At 39.4% G+C, this 18359-nt stretch overlaps 1 protein-coding gene and 1 pseudogene across 2 annotated transcripts in view; one reads left to right on the top strand and one right to left on the bottom strand.

Moving 5' to 3' along the window:
• Vps45 (vacuolar protein sorting 45 homolog) overlaps positions 1 to 17718 on the bottom strand; it is a 65219-nt gene extending 47501 nt beyond the window's left edge. Inside the window, exons 1-7 of the mRNA XM_008843734.3 lie at positions 16538 to 17718; positions 15848 to 15982; positions 10827 to 10887; positions 4473 to 4552; positions 3318 to 3386; positions 3064 to 3201; positions 2341 to 2451 (exon numbers count right to left, since the gene is read on the bottom strand). Coding sequence (XP_008841956.1) covers positions 2341 to 2451; positions 3064 to 3201; positions 3318 to 3386; positions 4473 to 4552; positions 10827 to 10887; positions 15848 to 15982; positions 16538 to 16630 — 687 coding nt within the window. The 5' untranslated portion in view covers positions 16631 to 17718. The remainder of the gene's footprint in view (positions 1 to 2340; positions 2452 to 3063; positions 3202 to 3317; positions 3387 to 4472; positions 4553 to 10826; positions 10888 to 15847; positions 15983 to 16537) is intronic.
• On the top strand, positions 11378 to 11753 carry LOC103742660 (annotated as a pseudogene). Its single transcript, XR_003851215.1, has one exon. The product of XR_003851215.1 is annotated as a transcription initiation factor IIA subunit 2 pseudogene (transcript).
• Positions 17719 to 18359: the final 641 nt, after the last annotated feature.

Genomic DNA, 18359 nt, shown 5'->3' with positions numbered 1-18359 from the left:
AATTACTTAGAGCAAGGCGTGGGGGGCGTACACCTGCCATCTAAGTGCTGGGGAGCTCAAGTAGTAGAATTTCAACGATTTTGAAGCCAGCCTGAGCTACATAGCAAGACTTCATCTCAAAAAGAAAAAGGAAAAAAAAAGACATGGTGGCACACTTACCTTTAATCCCAGACTTGGAGGCAGAGGCAGGTAGATTTCTGTGAGATCAAGGCCAGCCTGGTCTACAAGGCAAGTTCCAGGACAGCTGGGGCTACAGGGAGACCCTGTCTCAAAAAAAAAAAAAAGTAAAAAGGAGAAATGCCCCAAGTTTGCCTTCTCACTATTTCTGGAGAATGAATTTTTACAAAACTAAATATTTTCCAGAAAATATTTCTAAATCTAGAATCCAAATGCTAGAACTATTTATGTATATACATTTATCTTTTTTTTTTTTTTTTGGTCTTTTTGAGACAGGGTCTCTCTGTAGCCCCAGCTATCCTGGAACTCACTATGTAGACCAGGCTGGCCTCAAACTCACAAAGATCCACCTGCCTCTGCCTCCCAAGTGCTGGGATTAAAGGCGTGCACCACCATGCCCAGCTGTATATACATTTATATTAAACAAACTAGGTCAAGAAAAACTTTGAGATAATAAAAGGTGCTTTAAATTTTATTTATTTTTATTTACATGCTGCTTTGAGCTGCCTGACTCCTCTGCAAAAGCAGCAAATGCTCTTAACTGCTGAGCCATGTTTCCAGCCCAAAAGAAGGTGCTTTATTTCCTAAAAGATTTACCAAAGGAATCCTTGAATGAGTAAGAACCATTATGGCATTTACAGTACATATAACAAAAACTTTATGCTTCTGTGGACAGTAGCTTCTGTAGTTCTACCAAAGCACTTACTGTAAAAGCAAAATCTGTCTTCTCTTTTTCGCATTGGACCATAGGTTCTTTGAGGACAGAGATTCTATCTTTTAACCTCTTATATTCAATACATAATTCAATACATAGCACATAATAGGTTCTCAGTGAAATTTGTTGAATAAATGGTTGCTTTTCTTTGGGATACAGAATTATAGGTAATTATTTTTCTTTCTATTTTTTAAAAAGATTTTTTTCAAAAAAGATGAAAATGAGTGTTTTGCATGTATGTATATGCACCATGTGCATGCCTGGTGCTTGCAGAGGCCAAAAGAGGGCATTGAATCCCCTGGAATTGGAGCTATGGATAGTTGTTAGCCACCACGTGGGTGCTGGGAACGAAACCAGTGCTCTTAATCACTGACCCACCTCTCCAGTCCCTAGTCTTTCCACTTTTTTATATTATCAAAAGTTTCTGTGGTGAACAGACATGACTTTTGGATTTTAAGAATACAGGGTCACCTCGTACTTTGGAGAAGAGTTATCCCACAGCAAATCAGTCTTGGCAGTAACATTATGAGATGAGAAGAAACTGAGACGATAGATTACACCTTCCTCTCTAAACCCAAAATCACTGCCAAGAGAACAGAACTGCATGCAAAGAACTATGCTTATACTTGCAGAAGAATTCTGGGGGCCACAGGCCTGCCTTAAAGGAACAAATAAGCTGGGACAGTGTGAAAACAAAGGTACAATTTGGCAAGTGCAGCAACAAACACAATGGAGACAAAGTTTTATAATGATTCTTAGGGAGAAGAAACCACGCCTGACTAAAGAACAGTCTGTACAGAGATGTTATGTGGTTTTTGAGTGCTTTCAAGGGAGAAATATTTTGATAGGTGAAGAGGGGAAGAGGAGGCATTCCAGACATTCCAGAGTGTAGACAAAGGTCACATTAAAAGCATGATGGCAAGGAACCACATAGCATCTATGTAGCAGTGAACTGTTGTAAAGGTTCTTGGATGCCAAATTCAAGAGTTCATTTTAAACCCAGTAGGCAAATGGGAACTAACAAAGATTTTTAGGCCAGAAGTTGTAATTTAAGTTGGGAGTTGCAATTTAACAACACTGGTTTTATAGAAATTAATGAATAAAATTGTCTATTTCACTATTACTGCAAGAGATTAGGGTTACACCAACACAAGAGAAAAAAAGGCCAGAAAAGAGTGGACAGAACGAAACACTGGAAATCCAAATCCACAATGTAGAAACTGCCTTGACTAGGCGTGGGAGTGGCAGAGAGAGGAAAAGTAAGCAGAAGCAGGTGTCAGCAACGGCATGACTGGAAAAATAGTGACACCAAAACACCAGAAAATACAGGCAAAACCCAAGAAGAGCTGAAATCAAAGAGGTGAATAAAATGGACACTATCTCCATATTTACATTTTGATGAATGCCACTTAAAATCATCTTTTTTATGCTAACAAAGGGCTCTGCACCTGGTTGAGGAGTGGGGTGATGGCATCATCACAGCGATCTAAAATAAGCAGCAATGGAGGAACCTCTGTCCGCCGGAATTCAAACAGTTCATATTCTTTGGTTATCACTTGCTGTAAGTGAAAGGAAAGAACGGTTTGGTCAACCACTTGGCTGCAGATAGAGATACTTAAAATAGGAAATAAGTAAGAAACATGTAGCAGTTTTCCCCACCCTCACAAGCATTTTATAAACAGGTTCAAACGCTTCATAAAGTTTTATATTTAAGAAGTTAGGACTTGCTGGGCATAATAGCCTACACCTTTAGTCTCAACACTTGTGAGGCGGAGGCAGGAAGATATCTGCAAGATGGAAGCCAGCCTGGTCTACATAGTGAGTTCCAGACCAGCTGGGGCAACAGGGGCCTCTGTCTCAAACAAAACCACCACAAAATAAAACAAAACTAAACAAAAAAGAAATTTGGATTTGAAACTCTATTTCACAGTAGTTTAGCTGAACCCAAAAATCTTAAATAGCTGTGACTATATCTTACATTAAACCTATGGGTCTTAGCACTAATTTATTGCTTTTTTTTCTTATTTTGAATTATATAGCCCTACTTCTTTGCCAATAAAAACAACATATATTCTCTTTTGCTATAGAGAAAACATTTCTGATAGTTTCTTAACCATGACAGGAAAATGACTAGCCTTGAGGTTCTAGAACCAGAACAGTGAATACTATACCTTAACACATTCTGCAAGTCTCTTTGCTGCCTCTGAAGAAAGCTGATAACGAATCATGGGGCACTTCTTCAGAGATAAAAGAAGCGCCGTCAGTCCTTGAGTTGTTCTGGATAGCTGGGTTGGATCCCAGTTTCGACCCTTTTGTTAAAATATAGTAAAAGAAAACACTTTAATTTCCTCTTTGTTAACCCCAATTACTTGATGAATTAACTCCCACTTGATTAACTTATTTTGAAAATCCTTTCCTTCCATACCTGACAGCAACCCAAAATATTGAGGGAAAACAAATGTGGATTCACAGCAATGTAATCACCATAAAATTCCTGCAAAGAAAGCATCAAGGTCAGCTGATAATAAACTGCAATTGTATCAAGTGACATAATCAAATGGCTACATGAGGTGTAAAAGAGGCACAAAAATGTTCAAATAATAATTGAGTAGCAGTGGGGGAATTAAAATAAATACAAAACACCAAAGATAATGATAAATCTTCTTTTAAAAAATTGTAGAAGTGGGCTAGGCGTGGTGGCGCATGTCTGTAGTCCCAGTACTTGGGAGGCAGAGGCAGGTGGATTTCTATGAGTTCAAGGCCAGCCTGGTCTACATAGTGAGTTCCAGGCCAGCTGGGGCTACAGGGAGACCCTGTTTCAAAAAAGAAAAAAAGTTTTAGAAGTGCACACATCAATGTATTTAGGAATTAGTAAAAATCAAACACTGCTATAGGATACACAATGTTATATTACACTTGCTAAAAAGGAACTTTGCTGTCCAATATACTCTTGGGAAGGAGAATATGATTCCAAATAGATCATTATTTTTACATGTTTATTACCTAGCATATTCTTTTGAAAAATTCAAAACTAGTTTATTTGCAGCCTGTGAAGACAGTATTCTTCATGTAGGTGACAAATATATTCAAATTTTATGATATATTCAAGAACACCTAACTATTCAAGAAGGGAAGGGTAACATAATATGTACTAATGTGCTATATTATATAGCATACAAAATAAATCCTTAGGACTTTCAAAATGACAAGGTCTGTTTATTAGCTACCAAAACATGAATCTTTTTAAAACAGAACATTGAAAACCTTGCTCATAACGATTCCAATTCTCTTCCAATCAGCATAGTCTCATTGAAGGTTTTAAAGTAAGACTGATAAAACTAACGCAGAACATACATATCTGACTCCATCACTAACCCTGTGAAACCTTCCTGCCAGTTCATCAACCCACTCTGATTCTTCCCACTGATTCCTTTAATTCTGTTTCTATCCAATTTAATACCACTTCCAGACTTTCTTAGTCTGGCACATTTATTTGGTCTGATAAGACAGCACCTTCCTATTTTTAGACTAAACTTTTTGAAGAGTCACAAGAGATGTGTTACAGGCTCCACATGTTTACCTGAACTTCAGCCACAACTTCCTGTTCATCAGCTTCGGCTAACGACTTAACATCACTCTTGCTGATCACATTACTGAAATCTGAAACAGATATAAAAATTGCATTTTGACTCAAAGTACATCAGCTTTGCTGCAATTAGACTTAAACAGGCCTGATAGTTAAAGTCTAATGAGTAAGTGAAGTTTAGTAAATATTGTGGTATCAAAGCCACAGGCCTTCAAGTTGAAATCAGTAGCACAAATATACTAAAATCCAGAAAGTAATGCTTTAAAAAAACAGCATCATTATAGACATTAGCACCACAGAATCAAATCATTAAATATTGTAAATATAGGGAATGAAGGAAAATTTTACCCTCTCTTCTATGTGTAAACTGCACCAAATAAAAAATGAGGGAAATTTTTTATAGAAACATTTCATCTAAAAACAAACACTAAATGTTAATGACAGAATATCAACTCCCTCCTACTCCCAACTCCTAGTGAATCAACAGATGGACCGGTGTGAGCACTGAACAATAACACCTGGTAATATCACAAGGAAGAAACCATTCATGAAATCATACATCACCTATTTAGTATTCTTGCCAAAAAGAAACTAAAACTTAATCCATTAAGATTCCAAATTCTCTTACAAATTTAGAGATGTAATCAGGGTACAGAGTCAGGGTACAGAAAAGTTACTGGCTTCCTCAATGAATAAGCTGTGTGAAGAAGATCTAAGGAAACAACATACTGACCAGTCAGTTCCAACATGTGGACTGTATTTTGATCTTGGTTCAAACAAACAATGGGGGAAAAAGAGACACAACAGAATTTGAAATCTGAACACTGAATGGAGTGCTTGAAAATAGGAATCATGGGGCTGGAGAGATGGTTCAGGAGTTAAGAACACTTGCTGCTGGGGTTGGAGAGATGGCTCAGCAGTTAAGAACACTGGTTGTTCTTGCAGAAGACCTGGGTTTGAATCCCAGGGCCCATATGGCAGCTAACAACTGTCTGTAACTCCAGTCCCAGGGGATCTGACAGCCTCTTCTGACCTCTGCAGGCACTGCACGACACGGGTGCACTTACCTACATGCAGGCAATACACGCATACACATTAAAAAAAAAAAAAAAGCTTTATAAAAAGAAAAAGTTCAATTCCCAGCACCCACATAGCAGCTAACAACTGTCCAGTTCCAAGGGATCTAATGCTCTCTTCTGGCCTCTGCAGGCATTGTAGCACATGGTGCACTTACATACATGAAGGCAAAATACTCATACATATAAAATAAAGATAATAAATAAAATGTTAAAAAAAGAAAATAGGAATTACTTTTAATTTTTATTTGGATGTAACAATGGCATTGTTTTAAATGAATTTGTCTCCATTAAAGATGCATATTGAAATATCTACGGGGAATGAGGTGTTGCTGGTCTGGAGAGACGTCAGTTCTCTGGTTGGTGGGGAATCTGCGAGCTGAGCCTTTCTATGGGACACCTGGATGTTGAAGAGAAAAAAAAATCTCTGACAACTATACAGTGCATCAGTTAGTATACAGCTTCTGTGCTTTATTAGGTTAATGCATCTTTCAACTCTCACCAGAGAAGTTTCCTTATGGACCAGATGGTGCTTAACACTGAAACCCACAATGGTCAATGTGAAGAGAACAAGAGACTGCAGAGTGCTTACCCCTGAATAGGACACCTATATCAAACATCTGCCTCCCAAGGCTCAAGGATCATTCAAAAGAGGGGGTAGAAAGACTGTAAGAGGTGGTAAATGACCACAAGGAAACAGAAACTTTTCAGACAGCTGGTCAGTTACTCATATGAACTCACAGCAATGGTGACAGCATGCACAAATCCCATGCAAGCTCAAACCAGAAAAAATAGCAGAAGAGATGTGAGGCTTGGGTAAAGAGCTCCAACCCCACCTAAAGAAAGTGTGGCAACTGATGGCATCTGGGAGGGGCAGAGTCAGTCTCTTTCAAGAATGGGACTCTTGGCAGGCTAACCAGGCCCCAGTGGATAGGCCCACACTGAAGGACATTTAGGGACACAAGTTAGACTCTACAAGCCTTATTATTTATAATACAGCATACTAAATTGGGTGGGGGGGCAACAAGGGAGGTGTGAATGCGGGCATGATCTAAATACCATCAAATTATATTGTTTGAAAATCAGGAAAATTCAATTAAAAAAATAAAAATTAGGAAAAAGAAGTATCTACAGATGAAATTATATGACATCTTAGATTTGTTTCAGAATAATATTGGTGGGAGCCGGGCATAGGGGCATACACCTTTAATCCTAGCACTTGGGAGGCAGAGACAGGAGGATCTCTGTGAGTTCAAGGCCATCCTGCTCTACATAGTAAGTTCCAGGCCAGATGAGGCTACCAGGAGACCCTGTCTCAAAAAGACCAAGAATTATTATTGTTACTACTACTACTACTACTACTACTACTACTACTAATAATATTGGTGGGGGAGAAGATGGGACCATAGCTCAAACAAGACTGGGTATGGTGCAGTAATTGTTGAAACTAGGTGTTGGGTACACTGGCATTTATCATACTATTTTACTTATATACATTTAAGATTTTCCATAATACATTTTTAAATTAAGAGATGCCAGTAGACCTAAAATTATTAAAAATGAGGTTAAAATAGGTCAGTCTAGTGCTAACTTAAATTGTTCTAAAAGTCTATAATGATAAAATTACTATATAAAAATTTATTTTAGTTTACTTCAACCAAATAAAATTCTGAAACTGATTGTCATGCCCTAAGATTTTCAACAGTTTATACTTTATAGGATTTAGTACTAACATAATTTTTTTCCTGCTATATATATATTTATACCCTATATCAGGTAATCTTTATAAACAGTAGATTTATTATCTTTTGTTAATCTCAACTACTACATGAAAGAACATTCTTTAGAAGAAGGGTCTTTTACTACAATTCAATTCTTAGAAGAGAGACTCAGCAAAACCATGATTCTATTATATATTTACTTAAATTCAGAAACACAGGGAGATGAGAGTGGTGGTGCACACCTTTAATCCCAGCACTTGGGAGGCAGAGGCAAGCAGATCTCTGTGAGTTCAAGGCCAGCCTGGTCTACATAGCAAGCTCCAGGCCAGCTGGGGCTACAGGGAGACCCTGTCTCAAAAACACAAAAACCAAGCCAAACAACCAACCAACCAACAAAACAAACAAGAAACCAGAAACACAGGGAAAACAAAGATCACACATATACAAAACAGACTATACCTGGTAATCAGACTAAAAAATACTAGGATGACTACACACCCATCACATTGGCTAAAAAAGCCACTATCAAATGACTGTAGCAATACAATTACTCATATACTGCCAGTAGAAATGTAAATTGGTACAGTTATTCTGGAAAACATTTATCAGTTTCTTAGTCATTAAACGTGTGACTACCATGTTACCCAGTACTTGTGCTAATGGGCATGATTTAATTCCAAAGAAATGAAGACCATGTTCACACAAAAGCCATTAACAGAGATTTATATCAGCTCTATCTGAAAAAGTAAAAGTGGAAACAGATCAGATGTTCTTCAATGGTGAATAGTTAAATGAACACACAATGGAATACTACTCAGCAATAAAAAGAAATTAATTGATATGTACAACCCAAGGGTTATGCTGAATGAAAAACACCAGTCCTAGAGCTGGAGAGATGGCTCAGCAATTAAGAGCACTTGTTGCTTTTGCAGAAGACCCAAGTTCAGTTCTCAGCACCCACAGGACAGCTAACAACTGTCAGTAACTCAGTTCCAGGGGATCCAACACCCTCTTCTGGCCTCCGTGGTCACTGCATGCATGGTATACTTATATACATGGAGGCAAAACACTCATATACATAAAAATAAAAATAAATTTTAGGAGGGCTAGAGAGATGGCTCAGTGGTTAAGAGCACTGACTGCTCTTGCAGAGGACCCAAGTTCGACTCCCAGCACCTACATGACAGCTATGAACCGTTCTTAACTCCAGTTCCAGGGGAATCTGAAGCCCTCTTCTGACATGCAGGCAATATACTCATACATATAAAAAATAATAAATTTTTAAAAATACAAATAAACTTTTAAAAATTTTTCTTAGGGAGAGATAGGAGCCAGGTGTGGTAGTACATGCCTTTAACATAACAAAAGAGCAATCAATATAAGAGACACTTATGGGGCAAAAGACTCTGCTGCTTGATTGTACCACTGTTAATAGCCTGGTTGAGATACCACACTGTCATATAGATGCTGCACCAGGGGGAAGTGGTAAAGGTTTATGGGATCTCTGTACTTTTTCATAACTATATGCTGATTTAGTTTGCCTTCTGCTGCTAATACAATACTTCTGTCTGGGTAAGTTGAAGAAAAAAGATTTATTTTGGCTCACAGTTCTGTTCCAAAGGGCCTAGTCTAAGGGCTGAATTTTGTGAGGACTTTCTTACTGAGAGTCTAGAGGCAGCTCAGGGAACATATGTTAAGAGGCAAGGTGACCAAGCCTTCTACAGCAGACTCATTCTTAACACACTAGTACAGCAATCATAACGGCAAATTAACAGGGCCAGAGAGGTGGCTCAGTGGTTTAGAACACTGGCTGTTCTTGCAGAAGACCCAGGTTTGAATCCCAGCACCCACATGGCAGCTAACAACTGTCTGTAACGCCAGGGGATCTGGCAGCCTCTTCTGACCTCTGCCGACAATGCATGACACAGGTGCACTTACCTACATGTAGTCAATACATCATACACATAAAATAAAAATAATAAATGTTTTTTAAAAAGGAGTAGATTAACTACCTCTTAAAAGTCCTATCTCTTGCTGGGCATGGTGGCGCATACCTTTAATCCCAGCACTTGGGAGGCAGAGGTGGGCGGATCTCTGTGAGTTTAAGGCCAGCTGGGACTACAGGGAGACCCTGCCTCAAAAAAAGAAAAAAAAGTCCCATCTCTTAATATTTCATAATAGAAATTGAATTTCAACTTGGGTTTTGGAGAGACAAACCACAGCACATGTGAATCTACAATTAATTTTTAAAATGGTTTAATTTAAAAAATAAAAACTATGACTATTAACTCAAACTCAAAACAAATAAAAAATAGGGATAAGAAACTATTAAAAAATATTTTTAGCCAGGCGTGGTGGCACATGCCTTTAATCCCAGCACTCAGGAGGCAGAAGCAGGTGGATCTCTGTGAGTTCGAGGCCAGCCTGGTCTATATAGTGAGTTCCAGGTCAGCTGGGGATACAGAAAGACCCTGTCTCAAAAAGACAAAAATAAATAAATAAATAAATAAACAAACAAACAAATAAATAAAGATTTTTACCTGGTGGGTGTGGTAAAGGCTCAAATGAAATAAAATATGTGACGACTCTTTATAAAATAGAGCGTCCTTACTACAAATGTTAATTTTTGGCATCATTATTGAATAGTATGTGTTGAAAAACATGTATATCTTAGACAATGGTCTAAACCCTAAAATTGTAAAGCTTTTCAATAAGTTCAAAAACTCTGAGCTGGGCATAGTTATGTACACCTTTAATCTGCTTACAGATTTCTGTAAGTTTAAGCCACTGCCTGGTCTGTATAGTGAGTTCCAGGCCAGCTGGGCTACAAGGTGAGATTCTGTCAAAGAAACCAATAAAACACAACACAACACAAAACAAAAGAAAACCTCTCAAATGTACTGCTTTCGGTGTGCTGTTTGGTTCGTTTTGGAACTGGTTTCAGACACTGAACTAATCCTACAAAGACCAACACTGACATCTAGAGGAGAGTAGCTGTAACTCCCATAGCAGAACTAGAAAAGTCCCGTTAGCTAGGCAAAGCAACCACAGACCTCCCTCTTTCCAGACCTGCCCTAGGCACTCCCTACAGAAGAGACAATTGCTTGGTGATTTGTACTTCATGCACCTATGAAAACAGCAGAGAGAAGTGAGACCATTTCATCTGGTATGTGATGCACATTTTTAACTTTCCAATAATCTTATATAGCCACTTCCCTAAAGTATTAGTGTCTATACTGTAATTAGTAAGAGAAACCCAGGAATAAGTAAACATTTTGGTGGAGTTAGAATATGAAATTTGGTTACTTATACTTTTGGGCTTACAAATCAGCTTAAAAAGCAAGGCGAAACTTAAAAACCTTTTTATCTAAGCAATGAATGGAAATTATATTTAGCTCTCAGAAAGAGGAGTGCTGGCCATAATATTCTGAAAGTCACTAATCAAACAAGCTTTAAAGTGATGGATTTGCAAATTTAGTGGGGTGAGGTCCTCAATGGCTAGAACCAGCTGAGATATACATACATGACTAAAAGTGAACTAACATACTTACAAATAAAATAGATGCTATATTTGGGTCTTCGGAGCTCCTGAATCAGATAATCCACATTCTCCTAGAAAATAAAGAACAAACAAAATATGAGCAGAGTTGCTTAAGTAAAAAAGGTACAGGGCTGGGGAGATGACTCAGTAGGTAAAGGCACTTGTTATCAAGACTGACTACCTGAGTTCCACTCCCAGGATGAATATGGTGAAGAGAACTGACCTCTGACCTTCCCACTTGCATACACACATAAATAAATGAGAAAAAAAAAAAGTTAAAGTACTAAGCACCATCCACTGATTGATTTACTCAGAGTGGCTTATATAGGGAGTGGCTATATAAGATTATTGGAAAATTTAAAATGTGCTTCACATACCAGATGAAGTAACTGTATTCTAAGGTCAAGACTATACCTATATTGGGCAATGAAGGCTGGGAATAAACAAGAAATACATTAAAATTTCCACGGCTGAGGCAGTCGCGTACTGGCCGCCCAGGGGCTCCGGCTCAGGCCCGGCTCTGCAAGGGCAGCGGCAACCAGCGCCTTTCCTCAGGACATCAATGCAATTCTAAAGACAAAGCATTGGCTTCCTTCTAAGCCATGGAATATCAGTTATACAGAAATACAACTTTGGGAAACAGTCTTCAAGAGAGCCTTGATGAGCTCATACAGTCTCAACAGATCACCCCCCAACTTGCCCTTCGAGTTCTACTTCAGTTTGATACAGTTAAAAATTCAGCATTGGCTAGAGGGTCAGGAACAGAGTCAATTTCAGGGGCTCTCTAAATACAGACAGATTCTGCGATAATGTCTGGACTTTTGTATTGAATGATGTTGAATTCAGAGAAGTGACAGAGCTTATTAAAGTGGACAAAGTGAAAATTGTAGCCTGTGATGGTAAAAATACTGGCTCCAATACTACCGAATGAATAGAGGGGAAAAAATGGCTTTTTTAATGCCCTCTTCTGTTATTATTCATTGCTTTTTGAGGAGAACATAGAAGAGACTTTTTCTTAACTTATTCTAACTTTACAAAAATGACAACACTGTTCTGTACTCTCCGACAGTTCCACAGAAAGCAGCTTAACTCTGTCTTCTTTATATTACTTTTATTCTACAGCATAAAGAAATGTACTTTTTAAAAATGACAAATCAAAAGTGCCTCTTTCCTAAAAATATTCTTCAATAAACACATTTTAAACTCAAAAAAGAAATACATTAAATATAATGGTTAGAATATTATACATGATTCAATATTATACATATAACTGCATTATCTTGGTCAAATTAAGATGAAACTACAAAGGATACATGTTAAAATACAACATAAAATTGCTATTACTTTTGCAAATTTGCCTCAAGCTACTTGTCAGTAAACTGTATTCATCTGACCAGATTTCTTATTTAGGACATCAAAATGTGTATAGTTCATTAAAAACAAGAGAAAATATAATTAACTATATTAAATTTAGCTAATATATTCAATTAACTAATTCAACTGAGATCTAAGAGTACACACGTGCAATGTTTGTGAAGCATTTACAAATATCAGGCAAAGGCCCTTTCAATAATTACATTTAAAAAAACAGAATAACAAATGTTAGACGCAAAAAAAAAATCAAGATTTTTAAAGACTATGTGTGTCTGTGTCAAGGTACATGCACATGAGTGCAAGTGCCTGTGGAGACCATAGGAATCAGATCCCTGGAGCTAGTCACAGGCAGTTGTAAGCCATCCAGATGGGTGCTAGGAAAGGAACTTAGGTCCTCTGTAAGAGCAGTATACGGTCTTAACCATTGAGCCATCTTGCCAGCATCTCCCTTCCCACCCCAACAGTTCTTTTTTATTTTCCCAACAGTTCTTTTTATCTTGTCAAAACATCACAATTCTAATCACAGAATATCCTAATGCGCATTTCATCTATTTTTTTAGTACTAAAATGTGGTAAATTTCAATATATTTTATTATTTTAATTTTGTTTTTTATGTGTATGCATGTACTGACTGCATGTATGTAAGTACACCTGTGTTCTACAATGCCCATGGAGGTCAGAAGGGGGTGTCAAATCCCCTGAAACTGGAGTTACAGGCAGTTGTTAGCCACCATGTGGGTGCCAGGAATTGAACCAGGTTTTTTGCAAGAGTAGTTAGTGGTCTTAGCCACTGAGCCATCTCTCCAGCTTGGAAATTTCAATATAAATTGGGCCCTCAAACTAAATATGATGCATCATTTAAAATTTTTTTAATCACATTTCATTACAGTATTAAAAATAGTTTTAGGAAATATTCATTGCAACTGGGGATGATGGTGCTCACTCAGGAGGCAGAAGCAGGATGGTGAGTTTGAGGTTAGATCTGGGCTGCACTGCCAGATCCTGTCTAAAAACAAACAAGTAAACAAACAGGAAATACACATTGCCTATTTATTGGGAAAAGTTTTTAAAATTGTCATTTAGGCCAGATGTGGTGGAGTATGCCTTTAGACCCAGCACTTAGGAGGCAGAGGCAGGTGAATCTCTGTGAGTTTGAGGCCAGCCTGTTTTGCACAGTGAGCTCCAGGCCAGCTGGGGCTACAGGGAGACCCTGTCTCAAAAACACCAAAAAAAGAAAAAAAAAATATATATCTTTGTTATATACATTTTGTTTTTTAAAAAATATTTGTGTGTGTATACATTGTATAAATGCCTGTGGGTGTGCATGCCTGTGAGTATGTGCAGAGGCCAGAAAGGGTGGGGGGGTGGGGGGGTTTGGATAGAGTGTCAAAAGAGGCTCAAAAAGTTCTAGGACTAGACCACACTGCACTTTGCAGGCAACAAGAGGAAGTCGGTCAGTGATTTCAAGCAGGGTGACATAATCAACTTTTCATTTTTGGGAAGTACATAATGTACAAACACGATTAAAGTACATTAGAACTGAGGAACATAAATATGAATCAAGAGAATATAAAAGTGAGGGATGGTGGCAGATACATGTAATCCCAGCACTCAGGAGGCAGAGGCAGGTAGAATGCCACAAATTTGAGGTCTGGTCTTTAAAATGAGTTCCAGAAACCCTGCCTCAGAGGAAGGAGGGAGGGAGGGAAGGAGGGAGGGAGGGAAGGAGGGAGAGAGAGAATATTAAAAAAAATTAATGTTCCTGGATAGGACTCCTATATTAAACCTTCCCCACCCAGGGCTCAAGGACCATTGCAGAAGAGGAGGTGGAAAGATTGTTAAGAGCCAGGGGTGGTGCAGAACCATAAAGAAACAGACTCTTCTAGGACTCTGGGAACTTGCTCATATGAACTTACAGCAATAGTGAGAGCATGCACAAGACCCATGCAAACTCAATCAGACAAAACCCAACATAGATCTGGGGAAATGGGTAAAAAGCCCTAATCTTAGCTGAGGAACTATTGGTAGCTGATCACTGCTGGGCAAGAGAGAGAGTTGGACTTCTTTAAGGGAGTGATGCTAGATAGGCTAACCAGGCTCCAATGAATGAACGAACTCACACTGAGGGACATTTGGGTACACACACTTGACTCCATAGGCCTTAACATATATGACAGAATAACTGAAATCTGGTAGGTGGAGTATGGGTGGGGGTGCAAATAGGGGACAGTATCTAAATATGACTAAGATGTATGCTATGAAATGTACAAACATTCAATAAAATGTACAAACATTCAATAAAAAATATATATTGAAGGGGGCTGGAGAGATGGCTCAGTGGTTATGAGTACTGGCTGCTTTTGCAGAGGACCCAGGTTCAATTCCCAGCACTCACATGGCGGCTAATAACCATTTATAACTTCAGTTCCAGGAGATCCAACACCCTCTTCTGACCTCCACAAGCACTGCGTGACATGGGTGCACCTACCTACATGCAGGCAATACACTCATACAGAGAAAATAAAATAATATATATGTGTAAATAATAAAATTGACCCAGCTTCACAGAGTTGGTGAGACAGGGTCTCCCTGTAGCCCCAGCTGGCCTGGAACTTACTATGTTTACTATGTAGACCAGGCTGGCCTTGAACTCACAGTGATCCACCTGCCTCTGCCTCCCAAGTGCTGGGATTAAAGGCATGAGCTACCACGCCCAGCAGAAAGTATTTTTAAAGAAGGCACTGAAGGGAGCCAGTGAACCAGCACAACAGGTACCAGCACCTGCCTCCAAGCTGACAACTACAACCTGAGTTTGGTATCTGGGAACCATATGGTAGAAAGAGAGAACCAACTCCTACAAGTTGTCCTCTGACCTCCATATGCATGTTGCAGCACATGCTCCCCCACCCCACCCTCCAAAAAAAGTTTAAAAAATGGAAAGAAGGCAGGTATAGTGTTGTACACAGGTGGATCTCTGTGAGATCAAGTCCAGCCTGGTCTACACAGTGGGTTCCAGGCCAGCTGGGGCTACAGGGAGACCCTGTCTCAAAAAAAAAAAAAAAAAGAAATCTGGCACTGATGCCAGATTTGTAAGGAGATGGACAAAAACTGGCAAATAGCTGAAGAACTTTTAGAGATCGACAACAAACAAATAAGGGACAGGAATAAGTATGTGGAGGAATGATATTAGGACCAGTTGGCTATAATGCAGGACCAGAACTGGGGCACATGAAAGTTAAATATGTAAGGGAAGACCAAACTAGCAAAAGGAGGATTTTTTACTGCTAGGTCACAAGATGTAATCAAAGGAGAAAAATCAAGTCACCATAGGTTCCTAAGCATAGATGTGAATAAAATGGTAAAGGCTCAAGATTAAAAGATTAAATGGTAAAGACGTTCAGTGCTAGGTATGGTGGTCACTCCAGGAATAAAGTGATGTAGGTTCTAGGAGTTAGTGGCTTTGGGAATAGCTGTTAACCTAACAGATATCTTGACAGGGTGAATTGAGGTAAGGAAAGGAAAAGGACATAGGTTACAACTCTGACAAAACAGGATAATTATGGTGCCACGAATGATAATACAAATTTATTTTGCCTTCTTAATGATTTCAATGTTCTGCATCTGTTTGGGGAGATGGCAGTTCAACCTTTGTAGTACCTTTGTAGGTCGAAGGAAACAAATTGCTTTGAGGTGTTTCATGATCTCTCGATTTTGAGAATCAATGCGTTCAAAGAGGTATACTTCCTTCTGAAGAATCTCTGATTGTGTGTAGACCATACTCACTATACCAGTCTAGAAAGAAAAAGAATTAATCAACATTATGCTAGTCCAGACTAATGAAAACAAGGGTCGATATTTAAGCCTTTTAAAAATTAATACTTAGCTGGGTAATGTAAATGTTAATAAATGGAATGACATTTTCTGATTATCCAAAACAGGTCGTAATGTACTAAAATGAAAACCATGCTCTCTGAACAAGAACAATGCATAAACTTCAAAAGGATTTTTTTCACTGCCTTTAAGGTTTTTCTTTAAGGTTGTAGCCAACAAATTAACCTGTCCTTGCAGCTTCAACCCCAACAGTTTATTTTAAAAACAACTTGAGTGCTCTCTGTCTCACACATTAGTGATTTCTTGACAGAGGCATTGTTTCAGGTACAAGAAGTCTCTCGGCACGGGTTAGAGCCATTTAGACTGCAAACTCACTGGGAAAGCTTTATACAACTTTTTCAGTTCCAGAGAGAACTGACCATCATTATTAATTAAACGCTAAATCCTACAATGGAATGAGATCAGCTATTCTAAGGAAGGGTTTCCTTCACAAATATTGAGCAAAAGCAAACTCACCGTTTCTTTATCCATGAGAAGTACTTTCATACCGGGCCCGCTGTCCTCTATCATTTTGGAAATATACTGCTTTACAGCAAAAACCACGTTCATGGTGGCGAACTGACAGGTACTCTACAGCCCTTCCCGCCCCCCTTTTCTTACTGAATTAACCCTAGGCCTGTTGTCAGCTGCTTCCGGTCGGCCAAGCATAGGCTTCCGGGAGTCCGGGCAGCCCGGGTACTAGGAATTGTAGTTCCGCGGTGGAGTCTCAGGACCTGGCTTCTTCACTGGATGGAAAGACCCGACTGAGATACTGAATGCTGGAAAGCACCTGCGCCATTCTCGACCTCTTCGTGCCTGGGTGCTCAGACGCTTCGGAGCTGAGATGCTGCAGGCCTGGGCGCTTAGGCCCGCGCGGGCTGAGATGCTGCAGACCTAGGCGCTCGTAGCGGTGCCGGCTTTTGGTTCGAAGGCTCAACACGGCTTGCAAGCCTCTGCTGCTTGGGAAGGGCTTGACGCGTCCCAGTAAAGGTCTGTCTAGGAGACTAAACTGATGGAGCAGGGCTAAGGTTTTGCCAAAACACCTTTCTTGAGATGGGCGTGGTAGCATCCCGAAGCCTGAGGCACTGGCACGAGAATCTAAAGTTCAAGGCCAGTCTGTGCTCTATGTAAAAGTTCCAGAATAGCCTGGCTGGGCTACGTGGGGAGAGCCTGTCCCCAAAGCAATCAACCAAACAAACTGAATGCATAAGAGGATCGCATCTTGTATTTACCAGGCAGTGGCGGAGATTCGTCTTCCCCACCTCACTGGGTCAATAAGGCAGCGATACTGCCCAGTGTTAAGGCTGAAAGTGAGACCCGAGTTGGTCTGGCTGATCAAATGATTGTTGAATGAATAATGTTGTGGGAGAGACCTCAGAGTCCCCTGGAGGACGCGGAGCTGCAGCGGCCACGGAGGACCACAGAAGCCGGCGTTGCCCTGGGCACCTGGGTTACCAGGAGCCGGAACCGGCTGTAGTCCGTTGGTCCTGAAACTAGCCTGAGGATTTAAAAGGAAACTAAAAAATGTTTACTTAAGAAAATATTAGCCATGAAACAGATCTTAAAACCATCAATATCTGCATGTGTGTTTACACCCACACCTATCATGTGACTTCTCAAAATGAGGGTAGATGTTTTTGTTCCTCGTCTCTACTTTGAAAGAATTGTAATTCTCTCTCTCTCTCTCTCTCTCTCTCTCTCTCCCCCCCCCCCCCCCCCCCGACAAAACTGGAAAGGGCATCATGAGAGGGAGTAAGGGAGCTTAAGGGCCCCACAGATATTGAGAGAATTCATGTAACACAAAGTCATAGAAGGGACTATTTAGAGGGAAAAAGGATACCAGGTTAGGTGGCACGGTGAGGGTGGGAGGCTGGGTTACAGGAGGCAAGAAGGAGGAGGGTAATGACAATACCTATGAAAATTATGAAAACCCATTACTTTGCATGCTAACTTAAAAATTAAATTTAAAAAATGCCGGAGGTCAGTTTAATCAATATATTAAGCATCACCAAATATTAGTTCTTTCAACATAAGTATGTAATTAAATAGTCCAATAGAACTTAAATCTAGTTAAGAGTATGCAACATTATATTCAATTTTCAAATCCTTTGAAGATCAGAAACCACTTGAAATATAGATTTTTTGTCACCTCTGAAATTGTGAAAATGTATTCTTTTCAGTTTCCCTGCCAAGTAAGTAAAACTTCCCATTGAGTATTTTACTATTTTCAAAATTGACTTCCTCCCTCCCTCCTCCTTCCTCCATTTCTTTCTTTCTTTCTTTCTTTCTTTCTTTTTCT

This window comes from Nannospalax galili, unplaced genomic scaffold, assembly GCF_000622305.1.
Source record: "Nannospalax galili isolate Female #2095 unplaced genomic scaffold, S.galili_v1.0 scaffold22, whole genome shotgun sequence".
Taxonomy (NCBI): domain Eukaryota; kingdom Metazoa; phylum Chordata; class Mammalia; order Rodentia; family Spalacidae; genus Nannospalax; species Nannospalax galili.
This window is presented reverse-complemented; position numbering and strand designations above follow the sequence as displayed.